The 13470-nt window shown below is 36.0% G+C and overlaps 1 protein-coding gene across 1 annotated transcript; it reads right to left on the bottom strand.

Annotated features, from left to right (window-relative positions):
* Positions 1-130: 130 nt before the first annotated feature.
* CPSF2 (cleavage and polyadenylation specific factor 2) lies at positions 131-13470 on the bottom strand. The gene is made up of 14 exons (XM_009280787.1): positions 13288-13470; positions 11600-11759; positions 11403-11508; positions 9732-9861; positions 9289-9404; positions 8581-8768; positions 7881-8171; positions 6179-6279; positions 5636-5836; positions 4807-4959; positions 4008-4233; positions 1831-2130; positions 715-849; positions 131-609 (listed from the first exon to the last, which is right to left on the bottom strand). The coding sequence occupies exons 1-14, from the start codon at positions 13434-13436 to the stop codon at positions 517-519; spliced, it is 2349 nt and encodes a 782-aa protein (XP_009279062.1). The 5' UTR covers positions 13437-13470; the 3' UTR covers positions 131-516.

The following is a 13470-nucleotide window of genomic DNA, read 5'->3' as shown; positions in this document are numbered from 1 at the left end:
AATAAAAAAAAAAAAAAAAAAAAAACACACAAAAAACTCAACTGTCCCCTAAATTGAAGTTATTAAAAAAAAAAAACCCACAAAAAAAAAATCAACCAAAACCAACCACACAAAACCCAAAAAGAACAAAACCAAAGAAACCCTTGCCTATCTAATTTTATTTTAGAACAGAAGAACGACTTCTATATATTTTGTACTCTTTGGCAGAGAATCTATGAAACCAAAACATCTCCTGACAAATTGAACCTTTCCTGAGAAGGGTTCAGAGTCAAACTCATTTATAATGTGTTATGTGGGAGACAGCAAGTCATGACAGTTTGAAAGTTAGCAACATGGAATGTACCAACAGATTTATGAAGAACGACAGTAGCAGTTATTTACATGTTCAGGGTAGTTAATTGTTCTTTATGAATTAGGTTTCCCCTGTATAAATTAGAAAACTACAAAAAGTCAGAATTGGGAGAAATCCCCATTGTCTTTAAAAGTTCAAGTAAAAATATCTTTGCAGCACTTTCCTTAGACAATAGCGTATTGCTCGTACAAAAGGTCTCTTATCCTATAGAAGTCCTGACAGAGACAGCCTTCTAATCCAATGCGCCCCGTTTCAGTCTGAAACAAAAGACATGTTTCAATTTATTATCTTTACACTAATGAGAAACTTAATTTTTATTTAGAATATTATTTAGCAAAGAGTTTAAGATGCAGAACACCTACCCTGCGAACAGCCACCAGGTTGTTGCACACAAGCACTCCTCCTACAAATTCAGCTTGTATACCTTCTCGCAAGAGAACTTGCTTGAAGTCAGACAGTCTCGGCTCATTCATAAACACAGACTGATGTCCAAGAACCTTTAAACAACACACACAATTTTAATGCTTCTGCTACTTAATACCTTCCATTTTTCCAAAGGTCTCCTCATCATTGTGTTGGCAGCAGCGTGGCCTAGACTACAGGACTATAAATGATAAGATTGGTTCTATTTCTGTTCACCTGCAGCAAGACATTTCCAGGATAAGAAGGCTTAGAAGTTATCCATCAAGTAAAGGAAAGGTTTCCTTCTTTGCTCACACATTGAAGACAAATGGAAAGCTGTCATTGAAGATCCCTCTTCCAAGCCACGTTGTGCCAGGGACAGAGCTGCAGTAAGCTGTAATGCTGATCAGTACATACTTCTATGACAGTTGTCATGAATCTGAACAGACTTTAGAGTTGTCTCCGCATTTATCTAGCTCCTAGAACAGACTACATTTAGGACTGTGCAACAGTATCTTAAAAAGCAATTCTAGGATTTGAGTGATTACAATGCCTTCTATGAAAAGATAAAATAGTATCTACTCACATGCAAAGTATTTTAATTTAAGAGTAAAGATAAGTTTATAGAAAAGATTAATTTAATGAACTCTCAAATCACTACTATAGAAGCAGACATATGAATTTCAAAGATCTGTATCTCAAGTATATGAAATATTTTCCATAGCATCAACAAAACACAGTAAAATCCAAGAGTGACTAAACACCAACTAATTTCTAAATCTGCAAGTACTAACTACAAATATGAAACATGCTAATTAAAATCTTATCTTCACAAATAGATGGTACTGTATGCTAGGCACTGTTAGTGGACGCAACAGATCATCCTTGCTGAAAAGCATAAAATCTGAACAAAGAACAGTACCAGGTTTAACAAAGAGAAAACCAAACATGAAAATCCAGTTTCAGTTAGGCTTTCATTTGAATAATATCACAGTATCAACATCTAAGCACTAGAAAAAGACAAACGAATACAGAGCTTTTCAAAAAAGAAGCCCAGATCAACATAATTTCTGTACCTCATGAGGTGGCAGAGGTTCCAAAGTAGGAATGATCTCGCTCTCCTCACACATCTCCTTGTCATCGTCACCGAAGAGGCTTTTCATGGCCTTCTGTTGTGCAATGACACTAGAGTCTGAAGAAGGCATATCCACTTGCATCTCTAAGTCTTCATCTTCCCTCAGCTCTCCCTCTTCCAAAATAACTCCAGTATCCACTTTCGAAACCCGCATGTCCAGAACACCATCTATCCAGGCCAACTCGGCATCCTTGGCTTTGCAGAACTGTAGGGAGCTGACAAGAGAATCTTTTAACCTGACCTGGGTTGCACAAAAATAAAAGTACTATTAGTTTGATGGAAAACAGAGAGAGTTATTACTTCAAGCTTTACAAATTAGCAGTTTTCCTTTCACTGTCTCTCCACATAGATTTGATTCATACTCTTTTGGGAAGGGAAAGGAGGGAATTGGTATCACGAAGGCAAGATGCTCTATACTTTCAAAATACCATTTGTATAACCCTCATGTCACTACTCAACTTGAAAAGCAGTGGAGATCAATACCTTTTTTGTCTTGGTTAAAATAAAAAAAAGAACCCATGCAACTGCAAACGTGAGTTAAACTTACAGCAAGAGCAATCAATTCCTTTTAAAACATCAGAAACCTTTTTTGCAGCCAAGGAGTTCCTCAGTTGGCCTTAGTAAATGTAAGGAAAGTTTCTATAGGTACATTTAGGTTACTGAACAGCAGTTCCAAATTTCAATCCTCCAAAAAACTTATAATTAGTATTTTATTGTAAAGGCTGCTGTAAATATCAGATTTTATAGTGACAAAAACATTACCTTAATCCTGATTCCCCTGGTGCATTTCAGGACTTTAACCCATTAAATAAAGCCCTACTCTGGAAGACTGTTATCCACACGAGATTGTGCATGATCCCCACAGCGGAATCAAGGCTGCAACTGTATGAAGGATACTGCAACTAACTATCCATCTGCAGCACAGTTGACTCAGACACTGGGATTCTGATACCCCACTCACATCTATTATTTTCTAATTTAACGTCTCCAGTGTACTTCATCTGTTCAGAAAGCTTCAAACAGAAAAACAAACCAAAGCTATGCAGAAGACTGCATTTCCCCTTTATATAAAAGAAAAAATTTAATACGAAGCAATTACAATTTTATTCAGATAAATATTTTGTGAAAAATCACAATCGTGTCATTTCTTACACACTAGCAATCCTCATAGCTTTATAAAAAAAAAAAAAAAATCAAAACACACACCACCACACACAACCACCAACAAACCAAACACAGAAAACACCGCTGTTTTAAGACTGTCAGAACTGGGTAATTTTGAATAACTGGAACTTTCAACTTCCTACAGGGTAACAGATTTTTCTCTGGAAAGAAGCAGAAGTACCTCTTTCAACAATTCTACTCATGTTTTTCTATTAACTTTAAAAGGACAGAAGGAATAAAGGACTAATGCCTGAAGTGCATGGGAGAGACTTTCCTCTAAACAAGTTCAAAAGTTGAATCGGGACCATACACAACTTCCACATACTCCACACAAATTATCCAAGTTTTCTTATTTAGAGCTTAACATGAAAATTACATGCAATATATTAACACAGTGCAACACATTATCATAACCTCACTTTCCATGAACCATCACATTAGCTTTTTTTGGGGGGCAGGGGTATCTTATTTATTTATTTGTTTTTAACATTCACTTGCTCCTAACTTTACATATTCATTCTTAGGTTCTATTTAGGCACGAAGGATTTTTTTCCTCTTTGCTCTCTAAGGCTCCCCTTCAGATTCCAAAAAGAATCCTGAATTGCAAGTAGTGTACAGTGGTATTCTAACTATAGGCATTATAAATCTGTTAAGACTTGAGTAAAGCAAACTGATGTTCCCATAGACACGAACCTTGCCTTTTGCTCTACAGGTAAAAACGCACTGATCTCATGTTTAAGCTTTTAAATATGTCTTATGAATAATAAGCATAAGAAGAATGCTTACCTAGAAGACAGAAAAACACTACTATGTCTTGATCACACAAAACCAAGCGTACACATAGGTAGTATCGCCTGTCCTCTCCCAAAGAACGGAGGGCCAAATTAGAGTCTGCCAACACAGCTCTACTACAGTTCACAGTAGTTACACAACTAACAAATTCCAGTACCTTACCTGGTAAATGTGAGTTTCGCTGGTTGCATCTACAGTTTCATGCAGTTTTGGCATGTAAACTTTAATATCTTTTCCACCAAAAGCTCTGCAACATTCTGCAAGGTCCTGACTGGCCTCAGGCGGTCCATGGACAATGATCAGCTGTCGTGGTTTCATTTGGTTAATAATTTTTTTAATTGAGTCCCCATCTGAGCGTCCTTCATAGTCAATATATGTAACTCTGGCTCTAGTTTGAATTAAAAACCCAAGAATAACATTTTTTAGTTTAAAAGATTAAACCTTTGAGTGCTCCAAAATATTTCATTTAAAAATAGAAGATATTCTGAAATTATTCTACATCAGCAAAAGCTGTCAGCACAAGGTATCTTATGGATCAGTAAAATACAGAATTGTCAAATATCAGCATGTATGTGTATTTAACACTATAAATTCCCAAAATTCACTTACATAGTTATCCAAAACATGAGATAAGCGTATTTGAATAAGTTGTTCTTTTAACAAAATATATATACATTTGAGTATCTATGCTAACATACTATCGTATTGCTTGTTCTTCCTCTTTCATTTGTCTCCATCAGAGAGGGAACAAACTGCGAATTTCTTATGAGTGAGGAACCATAAGACTCTGTACTGTGCTCCCAGAAAGACTAGCAAAAAACTAACTTTGATAGATTGGGAAAAAAAACCAAAAAGCAAGCCCTTTCCCACTTCCTTAATTCCAAGCTAGCCTTTTACCCAATTTGCACCGTACCCATGCCACCATTCTAGCAGAACTGACAAGAACAACAAAGCCACTCACTTGATTTCCATAGATTCTGTTGCAGAAATACATTTGGTAGGAACATCTGATAAGTCCTGGTCCATAGGCTCTTCTCCATTTGTCAAACCAGATTCTAATTTGCTTTTTTCTTCTTCTGTTGCTTGAAGTTCTGGAACTAGAAAATCCTCAGGTCTAAAGAATGAAAGGCATTTTGCTTTTAATAGTCTTACAGTAAAACCAAAGCACTACATAATATAAAAACAAACAATGCTGCCTATTACTACTGAGATGTTTTAGAATTGTTATTGCCAACAATTTTATTATACTTGCCTTCAATATTTCCATATTTGAACAGAGCTTATTTGGAAAATATCACCTTCCTATCTTAAAAAAGAACTTTGACATCTTGGGAAATACTAGCAAATTCAGGTTTTCTAGCAAGTATTTCTTATGCAAATAGGACAAGTATTGCTAGATTTTTCTAGGAAGAACAATGTCCTTTCCCCTCATTATAAGTTTATCAAAATTATGTGTAATTTAAAGCAGAAAAAAAGTCAGGTTAAAAAAAATTAAATCTTCTATCTTATAAAAGTTACAAAAAAAAAAAAAGCCTGGAATAGAAACACATTCTAAGAGGTGTGAACACAGGCCAAGGATCAGCACTCTGCAGCTTCAATCCTACCATAAGTTATCATAAGCTTCCTGTGAGACTTAGCACAAACTGTCCTAACTGTTCAAAAGTTACTGCAGTTCAAAGAGTATGTAACAGTGCTGCGAAAGAGACAAAATGATGATTTTTATTTTTATTACTTCTATTTTTTAATTATTTCATAGCTACTACATGTTAGTATGCATTACTACCACATACTTGATAATCTCGCCATATTCATCCCATTTAATTCTTTCTTCCGGGGCTGGAAACATGGGATAAGATTTCTTTGCCTGTTTGAAGAAACTTCCTTTCCGGCTACCTTCACCTTTCATCATCAAATCGTGTTTGGTCTTATGTACAGTTGGCTGATCAATATCCTCTTCAGCATCACTCTCATCACTGGAATCGATATCTGCCCTGAAATGACATTCCAAAAACACTAGCACTTTCTTTTCTTTTCCTTCAGGTTTAATATTACATAAACACACTGACTGGAAAATAACAGTTGACATAACAAACTGCCCTTGTCCTTGGTTAGCGTATCTGAGAAAGAGTTCGCAGTCAAATGGCGGATGAAACAGGTCTATCATAACAACAGATTAAAGACAATCATTCCCGATTCCTCGGTGCCCCTCAGACAAGCCTATCAAAACTATGATTTTCTTTTACCCCTGTAAGTGGTTGAAGCAGCAGAATGATCACATAGAAATCTCAACTCTGACCATAACAGCAGAATGCAAGAACAGCCAATATACTTACTCTTTAGACTGTTCTAACTTCTTAGCTGCTTCTTTCTTCAGTCTCTCCTTTTCTAGGTATTCTTCAAGTTCTTTTCCTTCCAACTTGACACGTTTTCTCAACTGCAGATAGAATAAAAATCAGTATTATTGTGAGTAGCTGACACGATTCTAATACGTTTCCTACATGCAGCTTAATACATTTCCTACATGCAGCTGACAAGAATATTTGTATTATAGTACCAAGGGCAAGTACAACTTGTATGTCATATATAAGACAAGATTATGCAAGCATGTGGCACCTTGGTGTGTCACATCATGACAACGTTATCAATTAGTAGAGTCTACTTCAACAGAAAAGCATTTCTAAAAGTATTAAAATCAGTTAGCTTTACAAAAATTTCTTAAAACGTCTTCAGGAAATATCTCTCTAATAAGTGAACGCAAATACTCTGAGATGAGCAGTGTTTTTTTAATTTTTGTGTCACTAATATCAAACCAGAAGAACCTGGCAAAGTCATACTAGCAGGCAAAACAACAGTAAGTTTTGTTTCTTGTTTTCTGAAAATCAAATTAGAATACAGGTCACTTTGAATAACACTGAGTTCTAGTAATAGTCTAATACTGTAACTCAATGCTTCCAATCCAATCTTAAACTAAAATAAAGCTGCATCATCAGGATTGAAGTTACTATTGCAATCACAGGGGATTCCCATAAATTAACAATTTTTACCAGACAGAAGTAGACACAGGTATATAAATTATTGAAAATAATTTGAAAGCAGAGTAGTAATTAATTGTGTTCTAATTCCTAGCTTTCGCTTATCTTTCTAATTCTAGTGGGATGTTGGAGCGGGTCCAGAAGAGGGCCACGAAAATGGTCAGGGGGATGGAACACCTCTCCTGTGAAGAAAGGCTGAGAGAGTTGGGGTTTTTCAGCCTGGAGAAGAGCTCGCTCCAGGGAGGCCTTCTTGCAGCCTATCAGTCCTTAAAGGGGGCTTCTAAAAAAGATGGCGGCAAACTTTTTAGCAGGGCCTGTTGCGACAGGACAAGGGGGAATGGCTTTAAACTAAAGGGGGGTAGATTGAGACTAGATATAAGGAAGAAATTTTTTATGCTGAGGGTGATGAAGCACTGGAACAGGTTGCCCAGAGAGGTGGTGGATGCCCCATCCCTGGAAACATTCAAGGTCAGGTTGGACGGGGCTCTGAGCAACCTGATGTAGTTGAAGATGTCCCTGCCCATGGCAGGGGGGTTGGACTAGATGACCTTTAGAGGTCCATTCCAACCCAAACTATTCTATGATTCTATGAGTTTGACTTGATTCTCCCCTCATCCAAAACCAGAGTATTTTCCAGCAAGAATAATCCATCATATATTGTGATCTGTACATCAACTGCAAGCAGAATTTTTTCTCTTATAACAAAAACACAAAGGAAAGTGTTGTCTAAAGATAAATATTTAAAAGTAACTTCATGCGCATCTCTATGGAGTATTAATTTTGCCACACCACCAAAAAGCATTCTGCAGTTCCTAATGAGACCTATTTTTATGTAAGTTTATCCACAATTGGTTAAACATGCAAAATACTGACCTCAGATTTTCCTCCGCCACTAGAAGCATTTCCAGTAGATCAAAAAGGAAACTAAGTTCAGTTTTGCTCATATTCCCCCAAATGGCCCACAATAAAAAACTTTTGAGATATATATAGAGAGAACTCTTACCTCAATATCTATAACTTTTTCAGAAGGATTATCAATCAGGAATCGTGCTAATGTTCCAGGTGTAGTGCGGTACGTTAAAATTATAGAGTTTTTGGAATCCTGGCACCATTGAATGAAAAGATCTCTGGAAAACCCACACTCTAAGTCAGGTTGACTGGCAAGAACAACTTTTGGACTAGGCACTCGAGCCAGATCAGACAGACTGTGACATAAGGAGAGATGGCGGAACTGAAAAGGATTGTTTCTCTTGTCTTCAAAGCACCTCATCAACTTGTCACTCATCCATTCAACCTAAAATACGTATTAAGGAAAAGTTATCTATAAGAATACAAGTTCTACAATAATGTACAAACCTGATATGAAGTACAGGATGCAATATGCGCATGATTCTGTCAATGCTTCTCAGCAATAATGCTGGGCATAAACAACACAGAAACAAGTACTTTAAGTCCTCTTTTTTAACAGCTATAAACTATGCTAACAGGTCTTGTGATAAAACCAGAAATGAGTATCAAGAAACATGCCCATAGCCATGACTGGACTCTGTGTTACTTGATCAAAAGATCTAAGACACAAACACGCACTACAGAATAAGGACAAATACCCAGTATTTAGCCATTTTTTACTGTTAAAAACAAAATGCTTTTGCATACATGTCCCATTATCCTCTTCAAAATTGCGTGTTAAAATCAAAACAAACCTGTGATTTAGAGAACTCCACTACATTGTAGCTGACGTTATTCAAGAGTGCTAGAGAGTAGACTCCTAATCCTGCATCTTTCGTTCTCCAGATCTGATCAAGAAGTTGAGCAAGTTCCAGAACTCTGCCTGCTGTATCCACGGCTATTAATACGTTTCCATCACCTCGTAATGTCTCCAAAACATTAGCTAAGAATTAAAAACAAAACAAAAACCTACTTATACTTTGAACCAAAATCAGAACGTTTGGGGCTTGGGTTTTTTTGTTTGTTATCTCACACTAGCAATCGTAATCAAAAGCAAATTGAACAGAGAAATAAATTAAACTTCAAAAGAGATCCAAAACCACATTTCCACCAAAATTAAAGGGAGCTGGAGTTTTCTTGGTAGCTCTGAAGATCTCACTGCCTTGATACTACTTTTTCTTTCTTTTTCTTCTTTTATTAAAGAAAAACCCAACAGTAAAATGGAGCTTAAGAAGAGACTAATTGATACTGGGTAAAGTACACTGTTTTCAAATACAGTTCATTGTTTTCAGGAAACTGTTTAACCCACAGGATCAGTACCATAAGAAAAGAGTAATTCAAAATTTGCTAAATTTTAATAAAGGTTCTTAGTTTGGACACTGATGAATTTCTCATAGAAAAACAATTTACAGTGGCTAATAAATCACATTACTGCTATTTTCGAGCCCAAACAGAATACATACTCAGTAGCTGTTCATCCCTTTGCTTCCTCCTGGGTTGTACATAAGTAGCATTAAATGAATCTGTAATAAGCAATGAAGGCCTGCTCAACATTTCCAAGGAACATCCATTCAGATGGCTGTGGAAAAAAGGCGAAATCTCACTTTCTGCATTTCTATTTTATGAGAAAAAACAAGCCAGCTAGCTTCCAGATGTTAGCATTTACAGAAATCAAACTCCTCAGTAGCTGAATGTTTCCTGCTTCAAACTTACAAATAAATAAAACGGAGAGGAATGAAGAAACCCAGCGCTAATGCTTGTTTCAAATTGATTAATCTGAATGCAAGTAAAATTAGTGGTCTTAGCGCTGGAAAGGCACTGCTACTTCCATACCTGTTTATCACACGCTAAATGATGCACACCTAACACAACGTCTAAGAAATATATATTGCTATGTTGAACTTACATCTCCCTCTTGTGGTTGAAATCAACTGCGTAAACAATTTCTTCCTCCCCATCCTTGACAATCTTCCAAATTGTGCCTCCTATCATGTGGCCAGCTGGCAATGGTGTAATTGACAAACCATGTCCTTTGCCTACAAAAGTTTTCAATATTTTAGGTACATTACATGTAATAAAATCCATTACTCTGAATAAGAGAGAGTAATTTTAAAACTGAACGCGCCAGAATTATTACTATAATTATTATTAATTATTATTATTATTATTATAAAAATCAAATGAAGTATGAAAAATCAGTAACATATCTGTCCTTCCCATCTAACCAGTAACTTCACAATTTTTTGCAATTCACTTCTATTTTGCCTCCAGAAAAAGAAACTAAAGTGAAGATCACTTCTTCCCTCCACCTCCCACCGGTACTCAGAGGCACTGCAGAGCTGTTGTAACTATAGGCCTAAAAACCAGTAAATTATATAACACACATATCACATGGAAGCAAGCACACTGGTGAAAGGCAGACCCCTCTCTGGGGCAACACAAAATGTTTCCTATATCATTCACTGTCTAGGTACTTACAAAAACACACATAAATTACATAAACTGGAAGTTTTCCAGAATGACAAACATGCAAGTCAAACAATACCAGGAAAGTTGTTCACGTGCTGCAGTCAGGGATGACAGATTTTTTTTTTTTTAATGCACTGTTACTCCTCTCACTGGTGCTAGCCTGTATCTTTGTCAGAGTAAAACTAGACCACCCATGACCATTACTGACTGACTTCGCTGCATTCCACCAACTTGAACAGAAGTGCACAGCCTTAATAATAATTAAAACATACATTATCTTCTTAGATGCATCCATTGAGTCTTTTCAAATCACTTTCATTAAATATGAAAAAAGTAGGGTGTTTTAAAAAAGTTGCTCACTAAAATTACTTTTAAGATGTAAAAGTTGGCAGCACAGACATAGCCTTGCTACAAATATCTTGAAAAAGGGTCAGCAGCCTTTCAAGAAAGGCATCCCATTTCTATTTTCCAAATTACAGGGCAAGTATGCATGCAGGAACTGGGAGATACTGCATCTCAGAGACAAGCCGCTGGTGGTCACTTTGTATGTGTCTTTGTTCAAGAACTGGGTTTCCATTTCATTCTGATCTTTAAACTCAAGAAGAGTGAAAAGCTACTGATTCTCCAGATGCCACAGTTCCTAGCAATAAGCTACACTGAGTATCATTCAGAGTCGGTGAAGACCTCCTCAGTAAATCATCCACATGCTGTAACTTAATCTCTGCAACCTATTCATTCTCTAGAAAGTTTTCCTTTGTGTTACTCGTTACCGAAGAGTTCCGAGGTATCTACCACTAGACATGAGTAAATGCCTTTGAGAGACATGAGCAAATTCCAAGAAAAGTTACAAAAACACAAAAAAGAAACAATGTCTAAATATACTTTGGCATGACCTCCTCCTCATTAAGTGGAAATTCTACCCATTTCCACATAAAATTACTGAGGCAAACGTTCACCTGATATAGACTGACACAGGGCTATTGAATATCAGCCCTGCAAAATGCACATTTCAAAACTTACTCCCCTTAAAAAAAAGTTACTTTAACTCTTAATGACACTGTTGCCTTTCACTAGAAGTCATTTATTGAAACTTTGGTGACAACTTTACCTTTCAAGTTCACAATCTGAGAAAACTTCAGCTGTTGTATCTTATCAAAGGCTGCATCTACATCATCCAATGTAAAGAGTGTGAAATCTTCAGTGTTATGGCGGGACTAAAACAAATAAGAAGTATAGAGCATTCAAGAACCTGAGCACTCTACCATACCAAAGATGTTGTGTATGAAAGTATCAACTTAAATATACCTGGTAGAGATCATACATAAACATCTGTCCCATTTTATATACAGGAATAGTTGCATAAATAGCACAATTCAACCCCATTTTTCCAACTGCATATGGAAGAGCACCAAGGTGTAGAGGGTCAGGATGAGAAAGAAGAACAGCATCAACCTGGTGCACATGTCTACAAAAAGAGGGACAACAGAAGCTGGTGAAAAGAGTTCTGTATGGTGTTATATACTCCCTATTATGGCTACTTTGAGAATACATACACAGTCCAAATGCCAAACAAGAGAACTTAAATCCTTCCAGATTTAGAACAAGGTTTTAAAAATCATAATTAGAAGTTACAGATAACAAGGTTTTAAAAATCTTAATTAGAAGTTACAGATATTTCCAAATGTTCAAGTACTTAAAAATGCAAGTGACTTCTGAAAACATAATTTCAAGATCTGGAAGACAGAAGTTTTACATCAAATTCTTGATTAGAAAGACCTTAATATATACTTGGACACCAGAAAGTACATTAACTAAGGGGCCAGAAATATTATCAGTGCAAACATGCTACAAATTGTTTATACATCTAAAAACCTAAAACACAAAACTTTTCTTCTTATGAAAAGACCAAGTTACAGGACCAAAGACACAACAATCCTTAAATTGATAAGGATCAAATCAAAATATATTTCTCTAAGAACAGAAAAGGTCAAATATATCATTTAAGAAAAGTGGCACATAAGTTTTTTGTGTTTTATTCATTTTAAAAACAGAAGATTTTTTTCCTTGCAAAGTGTTGCATAAAATAAGAACTCAGACTAAAACTTACTACCTATCATAACTGAAAAACTTGACGGCATGAAACATACGCAACAGGTGAAAATACAAGTTGGGCTGAAAGCTGTTTGTTCCCTCACATAGTAACTGGGGCACACACATTCTTCTTGATGGCTATTATTAAAAAGGGGATTTTTATCTAATTGCCTCTCAGATAAGACACTTGAAAAATTTTATATATTATCCTTAGTACATAATAATCCTCAGTGAAAAGAATTCAAATGCTACAAGTGTGTCAATGCTAGAAAAGTGAATCTATAAGAATAGCATCACAAAGCTTAGTTTCTTTCAGGAATTTCCATGTTTCAGTCCTAACCTTGTAATCAATGCTTGCATCAGCAAAGCTCCTTGCTGTAAACCTGCAGAAGTTCAGTATTAAAGTCTAGACAGGTTTATTTCTTTGCAGGGCTGGGATAACTAACAAAAGCTGTTTTCCTGACTGACAGTCTATTCAACTTGAAACAAGAGGCAAGAGTTGAACCACTTTGTATTCAGCCTACATACACTAAGGATTCTTTCATTTAAAACTTAGTTAACCATTCTAAATTAGTTTAGAGTCGAGGTCAGTCTCCCATAAACTCTGCTCTGTGTCACGTTTATGAAAAAAACACAAAACATCCAAGCCAAAACAAACACAGAACAATTTGAGAATTACAGTTACTAAATGTAACTCATTAGACTCACAAGAAAAAAACCCAAGTTTTTACTGGAAATGTTTCAGCAGCATAATTCCCTTCATATAAAACATACTTAAAAAAATAAAAAAGGAACAATTTTGGATTTATCATCACCATACACATACCATTGTACAGTATTCTGAAAACTTTCAGAAAAGGACAAGACATTAAAAAAAAAACCGTATGAACTGAACTACTTACTTCCTCAGAGAATCAATAATATCCATAGAAAAGTTTTCATCCCAGCCACAGTCCAAAAGAAAACGAAATTCATCTACTTGTAACAGATAGCAAAGGGCAGATTCCTCCTGCACCCCTGAAAGCGTAGTCAACTTGATAATCGATGTCATTTTCCTCTCCAAGTGTTTAATCCCCAAAAGAACT

This window comes from Aptenodytes forsteri, unplaced genomic scaffold (genome assembly GCF_000699145.1).
Source record: "Aptenodytes forsteri isolate BGI_AS27 unplaced genomic scaffold, ASM69914v1 Scaffold193, whole genome shotgun sequence".
Taxonomy (NCBI): domain Eukaryota; kingdom Metazoa; phylum Chordata; class Aves; order Sphenisciformes; family Spheniscidae; genus Aptenodytes; species Aptenodytes forsteri.
The sequence above is the reverse complement of the archived record's forward strand: the minus strand, read 5'-3'. Positions and strand labels throughout refer to the sequence as shown.